The sequence below is a fragment of the Cervus elaphus genome, chromosome 6 (genome assembly GCF_910594005.1).
Source record: "Cervus elaphus chromosome 6, mCerEla1.1, whole genome shotgun sequence".
Taxonomy (NCBI): Eukaryota; Metazoa; Chordata; class Mammalia; order Artiodactyla; family Cervidae; genus Cervus; species Cervus elaphus.
The window spans coordinates 31,042,911-31,067,130 of NC_057820.1; the positions used below are offsets into that span (position 1 = coordinate 31,042,911).

Consider the following 24,220-nt stretch of genomic DNA (forward strand, 5'->3'; position numbering starts at 1 on the left):
TATATCCAAATTATTTTCAAAAATTGCTTTGTAAAAGTAATACCCATTTAAACATTTAACCTAAAAGGCATCATCATAAAAATATTGAACTTTCAATTGCATTAAAATACAATGCTTAAGAGTGGCATCACTGAAGGGTTGGAAAAACCAAAAACTGTCTCTCCAAAACTATGCTGAATAAAAATAGTGAGAGGGAACATCCTTATCTTGTTCCTGGTCTTAGAAGAAGTGCTTTTAGTTTTAGTCATTGAGAGTAATGTTTGCAATGGGTTTGTCATGAACGTGAAAGTCACTCAGTCGTGTCTGAATCTTTGTGACCCCATGGGTATAGTTCATGGAATTCTCTAGGCCAGAACACTGGAGTGGGTAGCCTTTCCCTTCTCCAGGGGATCTTCCCAACCCAGGGTTCGAACCCAGGTCTCCTGCATTGCAGGCGGATTCTTTATGACCTGAGCCACAAGGGAAGCCCAAGAACACTGAAGTGGGTAGCCTATCCCTTCAGAGGATCTTCCCAACCCAAGAACGGAACTGGGGGCCTCCCATCACAGGTAGATTTTTTGCCAACTGAGCTATTAGGGAAGACCTGGGTTTGTTGAATATGGTCTTTATTATGCTGAGGTAGCATTTCTCTATCCCCGCATTCTACAGTTTTTATTATAAATGGGTGTTGAATTTTGTCAAAAGATTTTTCTGCATCAGTTAAGATGATGATATGGTTTTACTCTTCAGTTTGTTAATGTGGTGGTGGTGGTGGTGGTTTAGTCATTAAGTCCTGTCTGACTCCCATGACCTCATGGACTGTAGCTTGCCAGGCTTTTCTGTCTGTGGGATTCTTCAGGCAAGAATACTGGAGTGGGTTGCCATTTCCTTCTCCAAGGGATCTTCCTGATCCAGAAATTGAACCCGGGTCTCCTGCATTGCAGGCAGATTCTTTACTGACTGATAGATTCTTTACCAACTGTCAATGTGGTGTATCACATGAATTGATTTGTCTATATTGGACAATCCTTGCATCTCTGTAATACATCCCATTTAATTATAGTGTATGATCCTTTTTATGCCTTGGCAGATTCAGTTTGCTAGTGTTTTGTTGAAGAATTTTGCATCTATGTTCATCAGTGATATTGGCCTGAAATATCCTTTTTTTGTGATATCTGTTTTTTTGTATCAGGGTGATGGTGATCTCATATAATGAGTTTCAGAATGTTCCTTCCTCTGCAATTTTTTGGAAGAGTTTCAGAAAAATAGGTGTCAATTCTCTAAATTTTGACAGAGTTTGCCTATAAAGCTATCAGGTTCCAGTCATTTGTTTGTTGGAACATTTTAAATCACAGTTTCAGTCTTAGTACTTGTGATTGGTTTGTTTTTATTTTCTGTTTCTTCACAGTTCAGTTTTGAGAGACTGTACTTTTCTAAGAATTTGTCCATTTCTTCCAGGTTGTCTTTTAATGGCATACAGTTGCTTCTAGTAGTCCCTTATGATCCTTTGTATTTCTGTATTGTATATTATAACTTCTTTTGTATTTCTCATTTTATTGATTTGAGCCCTTTCCCTTTGTTGTTTGATTGATTTGGCTAAAATTTTGTTAATTTTCTTTATTTCTCAAAGAACCAGATTTTAGTTTCATTGATCTTTGCAACTGTTTTCTTTGCTTCTATTTCATCTATCACTGCTTTGATCATTATGACTTCTTTCATTCTACTAACTTTGGCTTTGTGTATTCTTTCTCTAGCTGCCTCAGCTGTAAGGATAGGTTATTTATTTTAATTTTTTCTTATTACTTAAGATTGTATTATTAAAAATTTCCCTTCTTAGAACTGCTTTTGCTGTGTCCCATATGTTTTGGATATTGCATTTTTGTTGTCACTTGTCTTTAGATTTATTTTTTAATTTCCTATTTTATTTCTTCAGTGATCCACTGGTTGTTTAGTAACATTGTTTAGCCTCCACATGTTTGTGTTATTTTAGTCCCCCCACTCCGCCCTGTTTTTCTCCTGGTTTCTAAACTCATAGTGTTGTGATCAGAAAAAGATGTTTGATACAATTTCAGTTTTATTAAATTTACCAAAATTTGCTTTGTGACCCAACATGTGATTTATCCTGAAGAATGCTCTGTGTGCACTTGAGAAGAAAACTGTATTCTGCTGCTTTCAGATGGAAAGTCTTATAAATATCAATTAAATCTATTTGATCTAATGTGTCATTTAAGACTTGTGTTTTCTTATTGACTTTCTGTCTGGAAGATCTGCCCATTGGTGTAAGTGCCCCCACTATTATTGTGTTGCTGTTGAGTTCCCTTTTTATGGCTGTTAGCATTTGCCTTATATAATGAGGCTCTCCTATATTGGGTGCATATACTTTAAAAGCTGTTATATATTCTTCTTAGATTGAGTCCCTTGATCACTATGTAATGTCCTTCCTTTTCTCTTCTGGTAATCCTTATCTTAAAGTCAATTTTGTGTGGTATAAGTATTATTACCTCAATTTACTTTTACTTTCCATTTGCATGGAATATCTTTTTCCATCTCCTCACTTTCAATCTGTATGTGTCCCTAGGTCTAAAGTAGGTATCTTGTAGACAGCATATATATGAGTCTGGTTTTCTTTATCAATTATCAGGCTATATCTTTTGGTTAGAGTACTTAATCCATTTGCATGTAAGGTAATTATTGATATGTATGCTCCTGTTGCCATTTTCTTAATTGTTTGGGATTTGTTTCCACAGGTTTTTTTCTTCCCTTCCTTTTTTTGCATCTTCTGTTGTGGCTAGATGACCATATTTTGCTTTGTGTTGTGATTGCTTTTTCTCTTTTATGTGTGAACCTATTGTAGATTCTGCTTTGCATTTCCCATAAGATTTTGATATAGCAGTCTATATATATACAAAGGTCTTCCCTGATAGCTCAGTTAGTAAAGAGTCTGCCTGCAGTGCAGAAGACCCCTGTTCTATTCTTGGGTCTGAAAGATCTGCTGGAGAAGGGATAGACTGCCCACTCCAGCTTTCTGGGCTTCCCTTATGCCTCAGCTGGTAAAGAATCCACTTGTAATGTGGGAGACCTGGGTTCAGTCCCTGGGTTGGGAAGATGCCCTGGAGAAGGGAAAGGTTACCCACTCTAGTATTCTGGCCTAGAGAATTCCATGAACTACACCCTTGGGGTTGCAAAGTCAGACACGATTGAATGACTTTCACTTTCACATATAAACAAAGTTGTTTTAAGTTGTTGATCTTTTACTTTTAAATATCATTTCATTTCAAATATCATTTCAAAAACGCATTTCCAATATCCTACATCTGTAATCTCCACTTTTCACAGTTGCTGGTTTCAATATCATATTTGTGTGTGATATTATCCTGTCTTTACTGTGTGTTTTCCTTACTAGGTAGCTTTATCATTTAAGGTTTTCTCATTTCTAGTTGTCACCTCAACTTTTTCTACTATCCATAGAAGTTCATTTAGGAAGTAGTAACCATGGCAATTAGAGTGAAAAAAATAAAAATTCAAATCAGAAAAGAAGAAATAAAGCTCTCACTGTTTGCAGATGACATGATACTATACACTGAAAATCCTAAATATGCTACCAGAAAACTGCTAGAGCTCAAGAATGCAGTTGGTAAAGTTGCAGGATACAAAATCAATACACAGAAATCTCTTGCACTCCTATGCACTTAACAACAAAGACCAGAAAGAGAAATTAAGAAAACAATCTCATATACTATAACAGCAAAAAGAAAATATACCTATGAGTAAATCTAACAAAGGAGGCAAAAGACCTATATTCAGAAAACTATGAGATATTGATGAAAGAAGTCAAAGAAAACACAGAAAGATGGAGAGATATACTATATTCCTGGTTTGGAAGAATCAATATTGTGAAAATGATTATACTACCCAAAACAATCTACAGATTTAGTACAATCCCTATCAAATTACCAATAGCATTTTTCACAGAATTAGAACAAACAAACAAACAAAAAATGTACAATTTGTATGGAGACACAAAACCCCTCAAATAGCCAAAATGATCTTCAGAAAGAAAAATGGAGTAGGAGGAATCAGGCTCCCCAATTTCAGATGGTACTACAAAGCTACGGTAATAAAGGCAATATGGTACTGGCACAAAAACTAGAAATACAGATCAATGAAACAGGAAAGAAACTCCAGAAATAAACTCACACACTTATGGCCAATTAATCTATGACAAAGGAGACAAGAATATACAGTGGAAAAAAGACAGTCTCCTCAATAAATGGTCCTGGGAAAACAGTATAGCTACATTTAAAGAAATAAAATTAGAATACTCCCTAACACTATACACAAAAATGAACTCAAAATGGATTAAAGATCTAAATGTAATGCCAAATACTATAAAACTCTTAGAGGAAAAAATAGGCACAACACTCTCTGACATAAATCTCAATGAGATCTTTTTGATCCACCACTTAGAGTAATGGAAATAAAAACAAAAACAAACAAATGGGGCCTAATTAAGTTTAAAAGCTTTTGCAAGCAGAGGAAACCTTAAACCAAATGGAGACAATCATCAGAATTGGAAAAAATAATTACAAATGAAGGAATTAATCTCTAAAATATACAACCAGCTCATGCAGCTCAATATATATTTAAAATTTTTTAAATGGTGGAAGATCTAACTAGATATTTCTTTCAAGGAGACATAAGATGGCCAACAAACACATGAAAATTAGGACAACATCACTAATTATTAGAGAAATACAAATCAAAACCATAATGGGGTATCATCATACATTGAAGAGAATGACCATCATCAAAAAATCTTCATACAGTAGATGCTAGAGAGGGTGAGGAGAAGGGGGAACCCTCTTACAATATTGGTGATAATGTAAATTGGTACAGCCACTATGATGAGCAGTATGGAGATCCCTTAAAAAACTAAAAATAGAGCTACCAAATGATCCAACAATCCCATGCTTGGGCTTATATCTGGATAAAGCCATAATTCAGAAAGATACATGCACCACAGTGTTCAGTATCAGCACAGTTTACAATAGTCAGGACATGAAGTCAAACTAAATGTCAATCAACAAAGGAATGGGGGAATACTCAGTCATAGAAAGGAACAAAATAATGCCATTTGCACAAATGTGAATGTACAGAGAGATTGTCATACTGAATGAAATTAGTCAGACAGAGAAAGGCCAAGAGCATTTGATATCACTTATATGTGGAATCTAAAGAAGGGGTACAAATGAACTTATTTGCAAAACTGAAATAGAGTTATAGATACAGAAAACAAACTTATGATTACCAGAGGGATGGGGGGATAAACTGGGAGATTGGAATTGACATGTACACAATACTTTATATAAAATAGATAATAAGAATTACTGTAGAATATGGGGAACTCTACTCAATACTCTGTAATGAATTATATAGGAAAAAATCTAATAAAGGTGGATATATGTACATGTATAACTGAATCACCTTGCTGTACATGTGAAACTAACACAATATTTTAAATCAACTATACTCCAATAATTTTTTTTTTTAAAGAAGCTGTCTGAAGTAACCATATTGGAACTCTGAGTACTTGCAACTTGCAGGGTAAAGCCAAAATGGTAAACTGTAGTTAATTTGGTCATTTCAGCCCTTTAGCACAGTACCAGCTTCAAAACCTCCATTATCCAACCTGCTGGCTGCCAGCATGCCTGTGTCCTTGGTATAATTTAGTCGCACCATAATGGGCAATAAAGACTTTATTCTCCACATATTGGGGCTCTTTATTGCTAATTAGTGCCCTTGATCACTGAGTTGTGGTCCCACATAATGGCCACAATTATTTCAAATCCCATTATCAGAAGCTTATATGTTTTAATCTTTATGATAAAGTATAATTAGAATAAACATAAATCTAGAGATTAATGCAATGAGTGGGATGTTTGGAGACTTTTGACACATTTAAGAAGATTCAGTTAAGAAGATTCAGTTATTCAGGTCCACTTATTAATACCATCTTTCAAATGGTGAATGCTTTCCAAAAGTAGAGGCTTAAATTTGTTAGCACTTAGAGCATAAATGGTTATTTTAGATGTTGAGTTCATACATAGAAGGGGACTATTGTGATCCATGAAAAATCAGAACAAGTCTATTAAAAAAAAAAAGAAAAAGAAAACAGGACAAACGACAGCATTCAGATTACTTGCTCACTCAAGATTATGGGCTTAGAGTCATATAGATCATGTTTCAATCCTGGCTCAAGAAAATTAGATAAACTCTAGTTTGAAGTTTTCCTCATATATAAAATGTGCAAATAATGCCTCGCTCATAGACTTGTTATGGAGAATAAAAAGAGACAACATATGAAAGTGCTTGCCACATTGTATAGCACACAATCACCAGTCAATAGTTGAGATTATTGTTATTGTAAAGATTTCTTCCTGGAAATTTTCCTGGCAGTTTATATCAGGGAGTATGAGTTACATAAAATTAAATAAATAAATAAAGTCCAGCTTATTTGAACAAATTAAAAAAAAAATCAGCACTATTTTTAAAAATTGTATCTCTTTTTTTTCTTAATTTGAGAATCAGACATTAAAGAATTAAGCTATTTAAAAAAACTCACATACAGTAAAATTTTAAAAGTTGTGTTCATATCCAGGGAAAGAATCAGGTTCATAAAAGTCCTGAAAAGTCCTTAAAGTTCTAAGGCTTTAACCATAGCCTGATTCCTGGAAAAGATAAATTCTTCAACAACAACAACAAAAAAAATCAGACACTAAGAAGAAGGATTTCTGGAATTAGTACATTATAAAAATCAAAAGTACAGTTTTCAACAAATACAGCAAGACAAAAAAATAGATAAAATATGTTTCAATCAAAGGAACAAAATTAATTGAGAGAAACTATTCCTGAGGAAGATTGGATTTTGCAATTACTGGAAAAAAAGTCTTTAAAACCACTGTCTTAAAGATGCACAGAGAGCTAAAGAAAGAGAACAATAAAGAGAAGGAAATGAAGTAGAAATGAAGTAAAATACTGATAAAGGGGGAAATTAAAAGAACAAAAAATTCTGGAGTTAAAAATTGCAATAATTAAAATGAAAAATTCACATCAGTGGTTCCAAATCAGACATGACCATGCAGAAGTATCAGCAAACTTAAAGAAAGGATAATTGAAATTATCAAATTGGAGGACTAGAAAGAAAAACAAATGAAGAAGAATGAGCCCTAAAACAAGAGTGGGATACCACCCTATGAATGAGCACAAAAATTGTGGTACTTATAGAAAAAGAGAAATGGGTAGAAAGGATATTAAAGAAATAATGGCATGAAATATTTTAATGAAAGAGATCATGAATCTAAAAATTCAAAAAGCTTCAGTTCAGTTCAGTTCATTTCAGTTGCTCAGTCATGTCCAATTCTTTGCGACCCCATGAATCGCAGCACACCAGGCCTCCCTGTCCATCACCAACTCCCGAAGTTTACTCAAACTCATGCCCATCAAGTTGGTGATGCCACCCAGCCATTTCATCCTCTGTCGTCACCTTCTCCTCCTGCCCCCAACCCCTCCGAGCATCAGGGTCTTTTCCAATGAGTCAACTCTTCGCATGAGGTGGCCAAAGTACTGGAGTTTCAGCCTCAGCATCAGTCCTTCCAATGAACACCCAGGACTGATCTCCCTTAGGATGGACTGGTTGGATCTCCTTGCAGTCCAAGGGACTCTCAAGAGTCCTCTCCAACACCACAGTTCAAAAGCATCAAGTTTTCAGTGCTCAGCTTTCTTCACAGTCCAACTCTCACATCCATACAGGACCACTGGAAAAACCATAGCCTTGACTAGATGGACCTTTGTTGGCAAAGTAATGTCTCTGCTTTTTAATATGCTATCTAGATTGGTCATAACTTTTCTTCCAAAGAGTAAACGTCTTTAAATTTCATGGCTGCAGTTACCATCTGCAGTGATTTTGGAGCCCCCAAAAAATAAAGTCTGACACTGTTTCCACTCTCTCCCCATCTATTTCCCATGAAGTGGTGGGGCCAGATGCCATGATCTTTGTTTTTTGAACGTTGAACTTTAAGCCAACTTTTTCACTCTCCTCTTTCACTTTCATCAAGAGGCTTTTTAGTTCCTCTTCACTTTCTACCATAAGGGTGGTGTCATCTGCATATCTGAGAGTATTGATATTTCTCCCAGCAATCTTGATTCCAGCTTGTGCTTCTTCCAGCCCAGCGTTTCTCATGATGTACTCTGCATATAAGTTAAATAAGCAGGGTGACGATATACAGCTTTGTTGTACTCCTTTTCCTATTTGGAACCAGTCTGTTGTTCCATGTCCAGTTCTAACTGTTGCTTCCTGACCTGCATATAGGTTTCTCAAAAGGCAGGTCAGGTGGTCTGGTGTTCCCATGTCCTTCAGGATTTTCCACAGTTTATTGTGGTCCACACAGTTGAAGGCTTTGGCATAGTCAATAAAGCAGAAATAGATGTTTTTCTGAAATTCTCTTGCTTTTTTGATGATCCAGCAGATATTGGTAATTTGATCTCTGGTTACTCTGCCTTTTCTAAAACCAACTTGAACATCTGGAAGTTCTCGGTTCATGTATTGCTGAAGCCTGGCTTGGAGAATTTTGAGCATTACTTTACTAGCGTGTGAGATGAGTTCAATTGTGCGGTAGTCAAAAAGCTTAGAGAACTTCAAACAGAATAAAATTGAATATAACTATACAAAGACATATTAAAATCAAGCTGCCAAAAGTCGAAGACAATGAGGAAATCCTGAAAGAAGCTAGATGGAAGTACTGTGCTTAGTCGCTCAGTCGTGTCCAACTGTTTGTGACCCCATGAACTGTAGCCCGCTAGGCTCCTCTGTTCATGTGGATTCTCCAGGCAAGAATACAGGAGTGAGTTACCATGCCTTCCTCCAGGGGATCTTCCCAACCCAGGAATCAAATCCAGGTCTCCCACATTGCAGGCAGATTCTTTACCATCTGAGCCAACACGGAAGCCCAGACAGAAGTAATTAATCACATAAAAGATATTTTCGCTAAGGTGATCAGCAAATTTCTCATCAGAAACCCTGGAATCCAGAAGGCAGTAGATTGATAAATTCCAACTGCTGAAAGAAAAAAAAAAAGCATTAACTAGGAATTTTATCAGGCAAAATTTCCTTCAAAGTTGAGGTAGAAATTAAGACATTACCAGAAAAACAAAAGTTGGGGTACATTATTACCACTAGACTTTGCCAATAAAAAAATGCAAACTGGACTCTTTTTGGCTGAAAGGAAAAGCGGCCGGAAAGTACCACAAACCACATGAAGAAATAAATAGCTTCAGTAAAGGTAAAAACAAAGGTAATCTTAAAAGCTGGTATCATTCTAATTTTGGTTGTGAGTGAAAATCACTCAGTTCTATCTGACTCTTTGCGATCTCATATACTATACAGTCCATGGAATTCTCCAGGCCACAATACTGGAGTGGGTAGCACTTCTCCAGGGGATCTTCTTCCCTGCAGAAGGATTTCCCTTCTCCAGGGGATCTTGCCAACCCAGGAATCAAACCCAGGTCTCCCGCATTGTGGGCGGATTCTTTACCAGCTGAACCACAAGGGAAGCCCTCCCACCTGCCAGATGGTGGTCAAAAAAAGTATTAAAAGAAAAAGACAAACAGGACAAAGCAAAAGTCATTGTTTTTCCTGGACTTTTGATTGTAAGTCCAAATTTTTAAAATTTTCTCAATACTTTAAAAAAATATAAAAATGATTATTAATTTATATAATTAGGAACACTGATTAAATATGTAATTTATGACATTGATTACAGAAAGGCTTTGATGCAGATATTAAGGAGCAGAGTTTTTGTATGTTTTAAAGTTAAGAATAGGTCAAAGAATAAATCCCAAGAACAATTAAAAATAGTTTTTAAATTAATGAAACAGAAGAGATCAAAACAAGAGATGCAGAGGAAGCAGGGATCAGAGGGAAATTTATAGGTAAATGTGCTTACCTTTAAAATGAAGAAAGACCTAAATTCAATAACCTAATATTATACCTTAAAGAACTATAAAAAGAAGTCAAACTATACCCAAAGCTGGTAGAAGGAAATAAGATTAGCCCAGAGATAAACAAAGTTAAAAGAAATAGCAAATCAATAAAACTGAAAGCTACTTCATTGAAAAGATCAGCAAAATTATCAAAACATGAGCTAAGCTGGAAAAAAGGAAAAACAGAATAAATGAAAATAATTAAAATCAGAAATGAACCTAGAGATATTACTAATGGTTTTATAGATATGAAAAGGATTATAAAAATCTATGATAGAAGCGCAGCCAAGATGGCAGAGTAGGAAGACCCTGAGCTCACTTCTTTCCTCTGGCATACCAAAGAGCAGTAATTTATTGCTCTCATTAACTATTAATGGGGATAACCAGAAGACTAGCAGAGAAGACCTTGAATCCACATGCAAAGGATGCAAATTGGATGGTCACCTTATGACATATACAGAAAATCAAGTCAAAAATCCATCGGAGACTTTTGAAGTAAAACAACAGCACTTTTACAAGAAAACCCTAAGGGAAAATTTCACCACAGTGGATTGTGCTATGATTTCACAGGTAAGACACCAAATACAAAAGCAGAAAGAAAAAATATACAAATCAGACTTCTTTGAATTAAGAACTTTGTGCATCAAAAGATACTATTAAGAAAGTGAGATAAAATATGCAGATTGGGAGAAAATCTTTTCAAATTATATATCTGAGAAGGAATGAATGTGCACAATACATAAAAAAAAAAAAAACCCTGTTACAACTCAATAACAATGACAACAACAACAAAAATCTAACTGAAAAGTGAAAAAGTACTTGAATAGACTTTTACAAAGAAGATACAAATGGTCAAAAGTACACAAAAAGAAGCTCATTTATCATTATGGAAATGCAAATCAAAAGAACACAGAAGTAACACTTCACTCATTAAGATAGCTATTATCAGAAAAGAAATTATTTAAAAAAGGAAAATAACAAGTGTTGGTGAGAAGTGGTAACAAGTTGGTAAGTTGGTAACAAGCTGGTAACAAGTGTTGGTGAGAAGAAAATCACAAGTGTTGGTTCTCTACCAACATGTTGGTAGAGAAATGGAACTTGGTGTACTGCTACTAGGAGTGCAAAATGATGCATCTGCTGTGGAAAACATTCCTGTGGTTTCTGCAAAGTTAAACATAGGATCAGATGATCTAGAAATTCTAATCTTGGTCCTTGTATTGAAGGGACTGGAAATCAGGGATTAAAACAGATATTTGCACATCAAATAATCATACCCATATGAATGCAGAGTTCCAAAGAATAGCAAGGAGAGATAAGAAAGCCTTCCTCAGTGATCAGTGAAAAGAAATAGAGGAAAACAATAGAATGGGAAAACCTAGAGATCTCGTCAGGAAAATTAGAGATACCAAGAAAACATTTCATGCAAAGATAGACACAATAAAAGACAGAAATGGTATGTACCTAACAGAAGCAGAAGATATTATGAAGAGGTGGCAAGAATACACAGAAAAACCATACGAAAAATATATTCATGACACAGATAATCACAAGGTGTGATCACCAACCTAGAGACAGATATTCTGGAATGTGAAGCCATGTGGGCCTTAGGAAACATCACTACTAACAAAGTTGGGGGAGGGGGGGTGGAGTGTGATGGAATTCCAGTTGAGCTATTTCAAATCCTAAAAGATGGTGCTATGAAAGTGCTGCACTCAATATGCCAGCAAATTTGTAAAACTCAGCAATGGCAACAGGACTGGAAAAGGTCAGTTTTCATTCCAATCCCAAAGATAGTCAATACCAAAGAATGCTCAAACTACTGCAGAATTGTACTCATCTCACATGTTAATGAAGTAATGCTCAAAATTCTCCAAGCCAGGCTTCAACAGTACATGAGCCATGGACTTCCAGATGCTCAAGATGGTTTTAGAAAAGACAGAGGATCCAGAAATCAAATTGCCAACATCCTTTGGATCATTGAAGAAGCAAGAGAGTTCCAGAAAAACATCTACTTCTGCTTTATTGAATATGCCAAAGTCTTTGATTGTGTGGATCACCACAAACTCCGGAAAATTCTTAAAGAGATGGGAATACCAAACCGCCTGACCGGCCTCTTGAGAAATATGTATGCAGGTCAGGAAGCAACAGTTAGAATTGGACATGGAATAACAGACTACTTCCAAAAAGGGAAAGGAGTATGTCAAGGCTATATACTGTCACCATGCTTATTTAACTTATATGCAGAGTACATCATGAGAAATGCTGGAATGGATGAAGCACAAGCTGGAATCAAGATTGCTGGGAGAAATATCAATAATCTCAGATATGCAGATGACACCATCCTTATGGCAGGAAGTGAAGAAGAACTGAAGAGCCTCTTGATGAAAGTGAAAGAGGAGAGTGAAAAAGTTGACATAAAACTCAACATTCAGGAAACTAAGATCATGGCATCCGCTCCCATCACTTCATGGCATATAGATGGGAAACGGTGGAAACAGTGGCTGACTTAATTTTCTTGGGCTCCAAAATCACTGCAGGTGATGACTGCAGCCTTGAAATTAAAAGACGTTCGCCTCTTGAAAGAAAAGCTATGACCAACCTAGATAGCATATTAAAAAGCAGAGACATTACTTTGCCAACAAAGGTCCATCTAGTCAAAGCTATGGTTTTTCCAGTGGTCATGTGTGGATGTGAGAGCTTGACTATAAAGAAAGCTGAGCACTGAAGAATTGATGCTTTTGAACTGTTTTGTTGGAGACTCTTGAGAGTGCGTTGGACTGCAAGGAGATCTGCAAGGAGATCCAACCAGTCCATCTTAAAGGAAGTCAATCCAGAATATTCACTGGAAGGACTGATGCTGAAGCTGAAACTCCAATACTTTGGCCACCTGATGCGAAGAACTGACTCATTTGAAAAGACCCAGATGCTGGGAAAGATTGAGGGCAGGAGGAGAAGGGGACGACAGAGGATGAGATGGTTGGATGGCATCACCGACTCAGTGGACATGAGTTTGAGTAAACTCTGGGAGTTGGCGATGAACAGGGAGGCCTGGTGTGCTGCAGTCCATGCTGTCGCACAGAATCGGACAAGACTGAGCGACTGAACTGAACTGAACTGAATCATAGCAACAATATTCATGATAGCAAAATGTATGGATGAAGATTTTTCTTTTTTTTTATTTTCTGAGGGTTAATATTGCTTATTTATTTATTTTTATTTTTATGGGAGTACAGTTGCTTTATAATGCTGTGTTGGTTTCTACTGTGCAGCAAAGTGATTCAGCTATATATATACATATATCCCTTTTTGGTGGATTTCATTCATATTTAGGCCACCACAGAGCATTGAGTAGAGTTCCCTATGCTTTATAACAGGTTCTCATTAGTTATCTATTTTATACATAGTATCACTAGTGTATATATGTCAATCCCTACCTCCCAATTCATTCCACCTGACTTCCCCCTGGTATCCATACATTTGTTCTCTATGCCTGTGTCTCTATTTCTGCTTTGCAATGTGTATATATATATATATATATATATATATATATATATATACATACGTATATATATGTATGTATATGGGTTTCCCTGGTGGCTCAGATGGTAAAGAATCCACATGCAATGCAGGAGACCTGGGCTCAATCCCTGAGTTGGGATGATCCCTTGGAGGGGTGCATGGCAACCCACTCCAGTATTATTGCCTGAAGAACCCCCATGGACAGAGCAGCCTGGTGGGCTACAGTCCATGGGGCCACAAACAGGTGGACATGACTGAGTGACTAAGAACCCATATATATATATATGTGTGTGTGTGTGTGTGTGTGTGTGTATGTACATGTGTATATATGTATGTATGTATATATAATGAAACATTGTTCAACCTTAAAAAAGAAAGGGAATTCTGATATGTTGCAACATGCATGAACCCTGAAATAAAATAATACTAAGTCAGAGGAAGACAAATATTGCATGGTTCCACTTGTACTTGTTACCTCAAGTAATCAAATTTATAGAGACAGAAAGTAGAACAGAAGCTATCAGGGGCTAGGGAATGAGAAGAATATGGAGTTATTTAATGATACAGAACTGACATGAGGGATGATGAAAATATTCAGTGTGCAGTTAGAGTTGAAGGTTACACACCATTGTGGATGCTTTTAATGCCACCAGACTCAATAGTTACAATACTTTAAAATGAAAAATATCATTACTAATATTTTACTATATGAATCTCTGTTACTAGTAACTATATTAAAAAAAGATCAAAGAGGTAAATAACAACCCTCCCCTTTGCCTCTGAAAATTTTGTTTCAAAAAATCCCCTTTACCAGAGTAGCCTAGTAATACCAGTATATAGTTGTTTCAGATACAGATTGTCATTTTTCTTCATCTACAAGTTAGATTTAATCCAAGGACGATAACCTATTGACTAGGATTGTTGCAAGTCTTAGAAAATATGGTTGTAGTGTCAATGGTTTAAAAACATTCATTACCTAATCACTTAGGGCCTCAGTTTGCTTGTGTATTACCTGAAGGCATCAGACCTGATTAATCCTAGGTTAACTGCCTTCTTTTGACAGGATGTGATTCTAAAAATCTTCTAATAATGACATTTATCTTAATAGGTTCTGTGGAGATACACAGGAAAGAAACCAGAAACATTAGGAGCCAACACCCGACTATATAAATGGATTCCTCAGAATGATCTTCTTGGTAAGACCAAAGAAAGTAAAATAAACAGAGCTGAATGAGGGATAATGTGAATAATTTCTTAATAACAGATAATCCAACAAATTTGTATTTAAAAAAAAAAAAAAACTTCAATGTTTTCTTCATATTTCTTCTGGAGTTTGTCGAATAACAGATTATTCCTGACACTTTTTAAAGACTAAGGCAAACTTTTTTCAAAACCATCATGATCAGTATAGTTATTAGTGCAATGGACTTTTATAATATGACAGAGAGCCTGGATTCAACACTGAATGCAGAAAAGAAAAGAGGAGAATTTATCACAAAAGAGCATAGTGAGTGGAAGTTCACTGTATGGAAAATTAGAAAGAGGAAATGTCAGGTGCAAAGGAACAGCCTAGCAAAACTAACCTAATTAGATTCTTACTGAAGGTATGCTAAGGTCATCACATATCACTTGGGGCATAGTGAAAGAAGAGGTGACAACTGTGAAAGATGGTCAGACATCAAGGCTGATCTGTTAAACTGACTTAGTAGAGTGCTTGCAATGCAGAGATAAAGGAGACCCCAAATCAAATTCTAGTGGAGAAGAGTTCAGGGAAGTCTGACTAGACTTTGGTCAAGGATCTTTGTCAAACTGTAACACAAAGATAGAATTTATAATTCTCTCATTTATGATATAGTCTTTCCCTCCTCAGAATCAAAGTCAAATAAAGTATCTTTATATCAGGCTCCCATTAACTTTTGTATAGAATATTGCAAAAACCTCCTGATTCTTCATCCATTTCATCCCACTTCTCTTCTCTTTTGCCTACTACAACCATACAGGGAAAAAAAAAATCTGGCAAAAAATTTCATGATCTATAATACAATTGGCTCTCTATTACTATAGAGTCAAATGCTTAAACAGAGTACACATGCAATTGCTATAGCCTTTTTCTATGATGCACTCAATATACCAGCAAATTTGGAAAATACAGCAGTGGCCACAGGACTGGAAAAGGTCAGTTTTCATTCCAATCCCAAAGAAAGGCAATGCTCAAGCTATCACACAATTGCACTCATCTCACACACTAGCAAAGTAATGCTCAAAATTCTCCAAGCTAGGCTTCAACAATACATGAACTGTGAACTTCCACATATTTAAACTGGTTAAAGAAAAGGCAGAGGAACCAGAGATCAAATTGCCAACATCTGCTGGATCATCAAAAAAGCAAGAGAGTTCCAGAAAAATATCTATTTCTGCTTTATTGACTATGCCAAAGCCTGTGACTGTGTGGATCACAATAAACTGTGGAAAATTCTGAAAGAGATGGGAATACCAGACCACCTGACCTGCCTCTTGAGAAACCTATATGCAGGTCAGGAAGCAACAGTTAGAACTGGACATGGAACAATAGACTGGTTCCAAATAGGAAAAGGAGTACGTCAAGGCTGTATATTGTCACCCTGTTTATTTAACTTATATGCAGAATACATCATGAGAAACACTGGAATGTATGAAGCACAAGCTGGAATCAAGATTGCTGGGAGAAATATCCATAACCTGAGATATGCAGATGACACCACCATTATGGCAGAGAGTGAAGAGGAACTAAAAAGCCTCTTGATGAAAGTGAAAGAGGAGAGTGAAAAAGTTGACTTAAACTCAGCATTCAGAAAACTAAGATCATGGCGTCTGGTCCCACCACTTCATGGCAAATAGATGAGGAAACAGTGGAAACAGTGGCAGACTTTATTTTTGGAGGTTCCAAAATTGCTGCAGATGGTATTTGCAGCCATGAAATTAAAAGATGCTTACTCCTTGGAAGATAGGTTATGACCAAACTAGACAGCGTATTAAAAAGCAGAGACATTACTTTGCCAACAAAGGTCCGTCTAGTCAAGGCTATGGTTTTTCTAGTGGTCATGTACGGATGTGAGAGCTTGACTCGAGCTGCAGTCCACGGAGTCACAAAGAGTTGGACACGACTGAGCAGCTGAACTGAACTGAACTGATGCTAACATTCTGGTAGTGAAACCCTGTACATCTCACCACCCCTTTCCCAAAAACAAAAATATTTTCCCACTAACAAAAATATTTGGTTTCTTCAGTCCCTCCATTCTTTTTTATTGATATGTTCTACCTCCAACAGCTTGTCAAATGACAAATACTCTTCATCGTTTATTCTGCAGGAAACTTCTCAATTGTCTCTAGAAAGACTTACATGCTATAATCACTAATTATACTTCAGTTCAGTTCAGTTCAGTCACTCAGTCATGTCCGACTCTTTGCGACCCCATGAATCGCAGCACGCCAGGCCTCCCTGTCCATCACAAACTCCTGGAGTCTACCCAAACCCATGTCCATCGAGTCGGTGATGGCATCCAGCCATCTCATCCTCTGTCATCCCCTTCTCCTCCTGCCCCCAATCCCTCCCAGCATCAGGGTCTTTTCCAATGAGTCAATTCTTCACATGAGGTGGCCAAAGTGTTGGAGTTTCAGCTTCAGCATGAGTCCTTCCAATGAACACCCAGGACTGATGATCTTTAGGATGGACTGGTTGGATCTCCTTGCAGTCCAAGGGACTCTCAAGAGTCTTCTCCAACACCACAGTTCAAAAGCATCAAGTTTTCAGCGCTCAGCTTTCTTTAGAGTCCAACTCTCACATCCATACAGGACCACTGGAAAAACCATAGCCTTGACTAGAAGGACCTTTGTTGGCAAAGTAATGTCTCTGCTTTTTAATATGCTCTCTAGGTTGGTCATAACTTTCCTTCCAAGGAGTAAGCATCTTTTAATTTCATGACTGCAATCACCATATGCAGTGATTTTGGAGACCCCCCAAATTGTGCATATATATGTATATATATATATACACTTATGTATATATTATAATTATGCTAATTATTCTTAGCCTGGACTAATTAATTGCTGCTTTCTTTGGAGCCTATTAGAATTTGTATGAGGCCTCATGGCACAGAATTATATAGAAGATGTCATTTAATAGAATTAATGATTTATGAAGGTATCATGATTTTCTGTTTCTGACATTCTTACAACTTAGAATAATTTTTTTTTTTTTTTTTAATTTTTAGGTCATCCCAAAACCAGAGCTTTTATCACTCACTGTGGAACCAATGGGATCTATGAAGCTATTTACCACGGGGTCCCTATGGTTGGAATTCCTATGTTTGGTGACCAGCATGATAATGTTGCTCGTATGAAAGCCAAAGGGGCAGCTGTTGAAGTAGACTTGCAAAGAATGACAAGTGCAGATCTGCTTAATGCTTTGAAAGCAGTTATTAACAACCCTTTGTGAGTAGAGTTTATATTCTTTTCTAAGAAGGAGCATCTTGTTTCTTGAAGAATAATCAGTTTCATAAATTTTTTAATTAATAACTTTTGCATAATCACCAGCACATACCTAGTAGCAAATTAGATTATTTTATGCTTCCTAAATGTTGTGGAAGTACTTTGTCACCTACCACTAATGGGTGATAGATTACAACCTTGAAGAAATACTACATTTATTTAAAGAAAATGAGCTATTGTTGAAAACATACACATTTCTATTAATAATAGTACTTTTATTTATAACCCTCTTAAAAATTGTAGATATTATCACTATAAAGAGTTTAGGCAATATGACAAAAACAAAGGTAAATAAAAATAAAAACTCACTCAACTCTCCTCATGTAGCTATAATTAATGACAGTTTAGAAACCTGTTATTTCCTTGTGCTAATTTATAAATAGAAAATAATATAATGAATTTTCTTAAAAAATAGAACTATATTTGTTAGTTAAAAATTTCTTATATTGGATTTATTTTAAATTAAAACCAGAGAAAGAGAATGAAGGAAAATTGAGATCCAAATGGAGGTAGAGAAGACCCCAGCCTCCTCATTCCTTGACAAAGAACAACAGTTAGACACTATTCATGAACAAAATAATTTCTGGGAGTGCCCTAAATGCCATGTAAGAAATTTTAGCAACACAGTAGAACAACAACAACAAAAAAAAAACTGAGATAAATCACACAAGAACAGAATGATGACAGTTTTATTTTACCAGCATCATCCCCAAGCCAGCATTACTCATCACTGAGAGAGAACTTTCAGCTAGAAAGAATTCCTTGGCAGAAAAAGAAGAATGGGTTGAGTAACCAATTTCTAAAGCCTTCTGGGGCACAGAAATAGAAAAACAAATTCTAAATTTGTATGCAACCACAAGAGATCACAAACAGCCAAAGCAATCCCAAGAAATAATGAAGTTGGAGGCATCCCACTTCTTATTTCAAACTGTACTACCAAGCTATAGTAATTTAAAAAAGATGCCATTGGAATAAAAATAGACATACAGACCAATGGAAAGGATTGAGAGGCCTGAAACAAACCCTCATATGTAAAGTTGAAAAATATTTGGGAAAAAAAAAAATGAAGAATACTTAATAGGAAAAGTGTTATCTATTCAATAAGTAATAGTGGGGAAACTAAATAATTATATGCAGGAGAGTGAAATTTGGACCCCTATATTACATTACTTACACAAATTGACTAGAAATAGACTAAAGACTTAAGCAAAAGACCTGAAACTATAAAGCTGCTATCTTAAAACAGGAGGAAAAGTTCCTTGACAGGGTCTTAGAAACAAATTTTGGGATATTTGGGACACCAAAAATACAAGGAACCAATGCAAACCTCAATAGGTGGGGCTGTATCAAGCTCAAAAACTTCTGCACAGCAAAAGAAATTGAAAGGTTGTTGCTAAACGGTAAGACGCCGGGATTCTTGGCCTCCGGAGGAGATGAATTAAATCCGGGGCCAGAGACGAGGCTGGATCGCTCAGAGCTTTTGTGTAATAAAGTTTTATTAAAGTATAAAGGAGATAGAGAAAGCTTCTGACATAGGCATCAGAAGGGGGTAGAAAGAGTACCCCCCTTCTAGTCTTTAGCTGTATGTTATATAGTCACTCACAGTCTGTTAATGAAAAGAAACGAATGTCTTAAAATTTAGAATGGCACCAGATAATTCATCCCCGGCCATAAAATGATTGACTTGAATCTTGTAGAAGGGCAGATTCCCAAACAAATAGTTTCATTTACATAGATTAGGGAAACAATATCTGAGTAAGTAGGTTAGGCCATTTGGCGGAACTTACAGAGTCTGGGGTAAATTAGCATATCTTAAGACAAACATTTCCATAAAAAAATGTATTGGTTAACTCAAGGTTTGAGAATAGTTAGCTTCAGGTGAAACCAGGTGTCATGGCAACACAGCATTTTAAGAGAAACATCCTTTTAAATTTGTATAGAGAAGAAAAAAATATCGCTGGTTTGTTTCCTCCTTCCGCTTAAGAGAGAAAAAAATGTCTGGCACTTGCAGCCTATTTCCTCTGTTTGGAGACCCCTGGCCTTCCTGCCTGTTACCCTCTCAAAATGATCTATAAAATGAAAGGGAATCCACAAAATTGGAGAACACTTTGAAAAGTATACATCTGATAAGAGATTAATGTACAAATGATATAAGGAACTCATTATTCAATAGCAAAAAAAAAAAATTTTTTTTAAATGAGCAGAGGTATGAATAAATGTTTTCCCAAAGAAAACATGCAAATGGCCAACAGGTTCATGAAAAGGGGCTTCAAGTCACTAAGCATCAGGAAATACAAATCAAAATCCCACCTCATACCTGTTAAAATTGTTGTTGATGCTGTTCATTCACTAAGTTGTGTCCAGCTCTGCGACCCTACAGACTGCGGCTTGCCAGTCTCCTCTGTCCTCCACTGCCTCCCAAAGTTTTCTCAAATTCATGTCCATTGAGTTGGTGATGCTATCTAACCATCTCATCCTCTGCTACCCCCTTCTCCTTTTGCCTTCAATCTGCACCAGTATCAGGGTTTTTTCTAATGAGTCGGCTCTTCACATCAGGTGGCCACAGTATTGGAGTTTCCGCCTCAGCACCAGCCCTTCCAGTGAATATTCAGAGCTGATTTCATTAAGATTGACTGGTTTGATCTCCTTGTGGTTCAAGAGACTCTCAAGAGTCTTCTCTAGCACCACAATTAAAAGCATCAAATCTTTGGTGCTCAACCTTCTTTATGGTCCAGTGGTAAAGAATCCATGTGTCAATGCACGTGCCACAGGAGATGCAGGTTCAATCCCTGAGTTGAGAAGATTCCTTGGAGTAGAAAATAGCAATCCACTCAAGTATTCTTGTTTGGATAATTCCTTGGACAGAGGAGCCTGGGAGGGCTACAGTCCATGGAGTCTCAAAGAGCCAGACTTGACTGAGCACACATGCACAAAATAACATTCATACATGACTACTGGAAAAATCATAGCTTTGACAATGTGGACCTTTGTTGGCAAGGTGATGTCTCTGCTTTTTAATACACTGTCTATGTTTATCATAGTTTTCCTTCCAAGGAGCAAGCTTCTTTTATTTAATTTCATGGCTGCAGTCACTGTCTGTAGTGATTTTGGAGCCCAAGAAAGTTAAATCTACCACTGCTTCCAATTGTTCCCCTTCTATTTGAGATGAAGTGATAGAACTGAATGCTGTGGTCTTAGTTTTTTGAATACTGAGTTTCAAACCAGCTTGAAACTGTTAGAATGGTCATCATCAAAATACAAGGTCTAAGAAGTATTGGTGAGGATGTAGAAAAAGAGGAACTCCAGTGCACTCCAGGTGGGAATGTAATTTGATACAGTCCTTATGGAAACTAGTATGGGAACTCCTCAAAAGATTAACAATAGAACTACTAGATGATTCACTGGAGAAGAAATAGGTTACCCACTCCAGTATTCTTGGGCTTCCCCTGGGGCACAGCTGGTAGGGAATCTGCCTGCAATGTGGCAGAGCTGGGTTCGATCCCTGGGTTGAGAAGATCCCCTGGAGAAGGGAACGACTACCCAGTGCATTATTCTGGCCTGGAGAATTCCATGGACTGTATAGATCCTGGGGTAGCAAAGAATTGGACATGACTGAATAACTTTCAGAGAAATTGATTCAGTAAGACTGAGTAATCTCATTTCTGGATATATATCTAAGGGAATGAAAACAGAATATGGAAGAGATATCTTCACCCCAGTGCTAATTGCAGCATGATTCATGGTAATGAAGATATGACTAAAACCTGTGTTTGTCAGTGGATGAATAAAGATGTGGTATATGTATGTAAAGGAACATTATTCAGCAAATAGGACAAAGGAAATACTGTCATTCATGAAAACATGGCATTGTGCTAAGTGAAGTAAGTCAGACAGTGAACAACAAATATTATTCAATGTCACTTATACATGTAATCTAGAAATTCAGAGAGCAGAGTGGTGTTTTCAGGGCCTAGGACTTGGGAGACTGGTGAGGCAAGCTGTGAATAACAGGGCACAGGTTTGAGTAATAAAATAAATAAGTTCTGGAGGAACTTTTTACAACATGGTGATTAGCTGTAATCACAAACAAATAAATTATCAATAATGAAAGATTACATTTATTATGTAATTCTATTTCATACAAATAAAACAAATATATTCTTTGGAAAAAGAAACTATATTAAAATTAAAAGAATTGCCAGGCTGGGATAAATATTTCTTTAATAGCAGATAAATTCTTACTAAAAATTTTACATAAATCTGTAAATAAGCATTGACATTAAAGATTAAAATAATTTTTAAAATATTTCATTTTTTTCAGTATTGAATGGCTTTTCACTAAAGTCACTTAACTTCCTATCAGTATCTCTCTTTTCAGTTTAACTTATTTTTAATTGGAGAATAATTGCTTTACAATGTCATATTGGTTAGTACTGTCCAACAGTGTGAATCATCCTTAAGTATACTTATATTCCCTCCCTCTTGAGCCTCCCTCTTACCCCCATCCCATCCCATCTCTGTGTCTGTGTGTGTTGCTCAGTTATGTCCGAGTCTTTGTGACCCCATGGACTGCAGCCCGTCAGGCTCCTCTGTCCATGGAAATCTCCAGGCAAGATTACTGGAGTGGGTTGCCATTTCCTTCTCCAGAGAATCTTCTGACCCAGGGATCAAACCTCAGTCTACTGCATCTCCTGCATTGGCAGGCAATTTTTTTTTTTTCCACTGAGCCACCTAGGAAACCCCAGAGCACCAGGTTGAGCTTCCTGGGTTACACAGCAGCTTCTAACTGGCTTTATCTACTTTACACATGGTGTGTATATATGTCAGTGTTACTCTTTCAGTTCATCCCAACCCTTCCTACCCTGGCTGTATCCACAAGTGTGTTCTCTATGTCTGCATTTCTATTCCTATTGTACAAGTGGGGTTACCAGTACATTTTTTTCTAGGTTCCAATATTAATAGATGATGCTTAATTTCCTCTTTCTGACTTACATCACTCTGTAAAACAGGCCCCAGGTCCCATCAGTGTGCTTTAAACATCACATCTTAGATTAGTTTGCTATAGTATCAGTGTATATTATCAAAGTTGACAATGTGCACATCTTGTCTGTGACCATAATTTCCAATATCATTTAGCATTTGTTTCAGATTTATATTGATTTAATGATGCAATTTGTGCTTTATCATAGTTTTTCAATTCATTTTATTAACTTTTTATCTGATAAATATTTTGTTACTGTGTCTGTCTTGGAACTTCTGTTGATATTGTTTGTTTTCCTGAGATGTATTCAGAGATACTTATTCCTTATATTCTTGTGTATTTAGAAAGTCCTGCCTGGTTTTTTAAAACCAAAGGGGAAAAGGGTTTTGTTTAAGATTTTCTGGTTTATAGTTCTCTTCCTCAGAACTTTTTACATGCTGTTCCACCATTTTTTACAAGGTAATGTTCCATATTTTCTATCAATGATGACTGCACTTCAGTGTGGGTGAATAATCCCCCTCCTTCACAAACCCAAGGAAATCTTGCTTCTAAGTCAGCCATTCAAAGCTTTAAACCAAAACCCTGGTCTGTTCCTTGACAGAAGTTAGAAAGATTCGTGTTCTAACAATTGCCATCCTTCCATCTCACCACTGCATGTGCAGCCCTCGGTAGCCTGAAGCAAAAATTGCAGCATGTATTCAGTCTCAGGCCCTACTTCTTGCCCAGAGGGTCACATGAAGCTTTTTGTTTGCATCTGGAATGTCAGGACCATGGAGATCACAGACCAAAACCATTTCCTGTTACTGTTGAAGTCTTGTTAACACTGATACTCCAGATCGAACCTGGGGAAGAGTGAAAGGGTGAGAGAAGGATTCCTTTTTCACAGATCTGCCCTCAATGCTGCTTCCTGACACTATCATGTTCCCAATGCCACACTCAGCAAGTGAGATCAAAATTCTATATTCTCAAGCTACATATTAATCCATTCCTATTTCTGTACTTCCAGAATACTATTTCCAACTGGCAATTATTTTCTCTCCTGCCTCCAGTAATTACTGAGACTATAAGGCATCAAACACATTCCAACTGATAGGCCATCATATCTAGAAATATCTCAAGAGGAAACAAATTGTCATATGCTTTCTGTAGTCTCAGTGATATCATTTATCACACAAC

General features: G+C 36.7%; 1 protein-coding gene across 2 annotated transcripts in view; it reads left to right on the forward strand.

Annotated features, from left to right (window-relative positions):
* LOC122696503 (UDP-glucuronosyltransferase 2C1-like) overlaps nt 1-24,220 on the forward strand; it is a 45,030-nt gene that overhangs the window by 20,179 nt on the left and 631 nt on the right. For both annotated transcript variants that reach the window (XM_043906575.1, XM_043906576.1), the window contains exons 4-5: nt 14,645-14,732; nt 17,787-18,006. In XM_043906575.1, the coding sequence (XP_043762510.1) occupies nt 14,645-14,732; nt 17,787-18,006 (308 nt within the window). The remainder of the gene's footprint in view (nt 1-14,644; nt 14,733-17,786; nt 18,007-24,220) is intronic.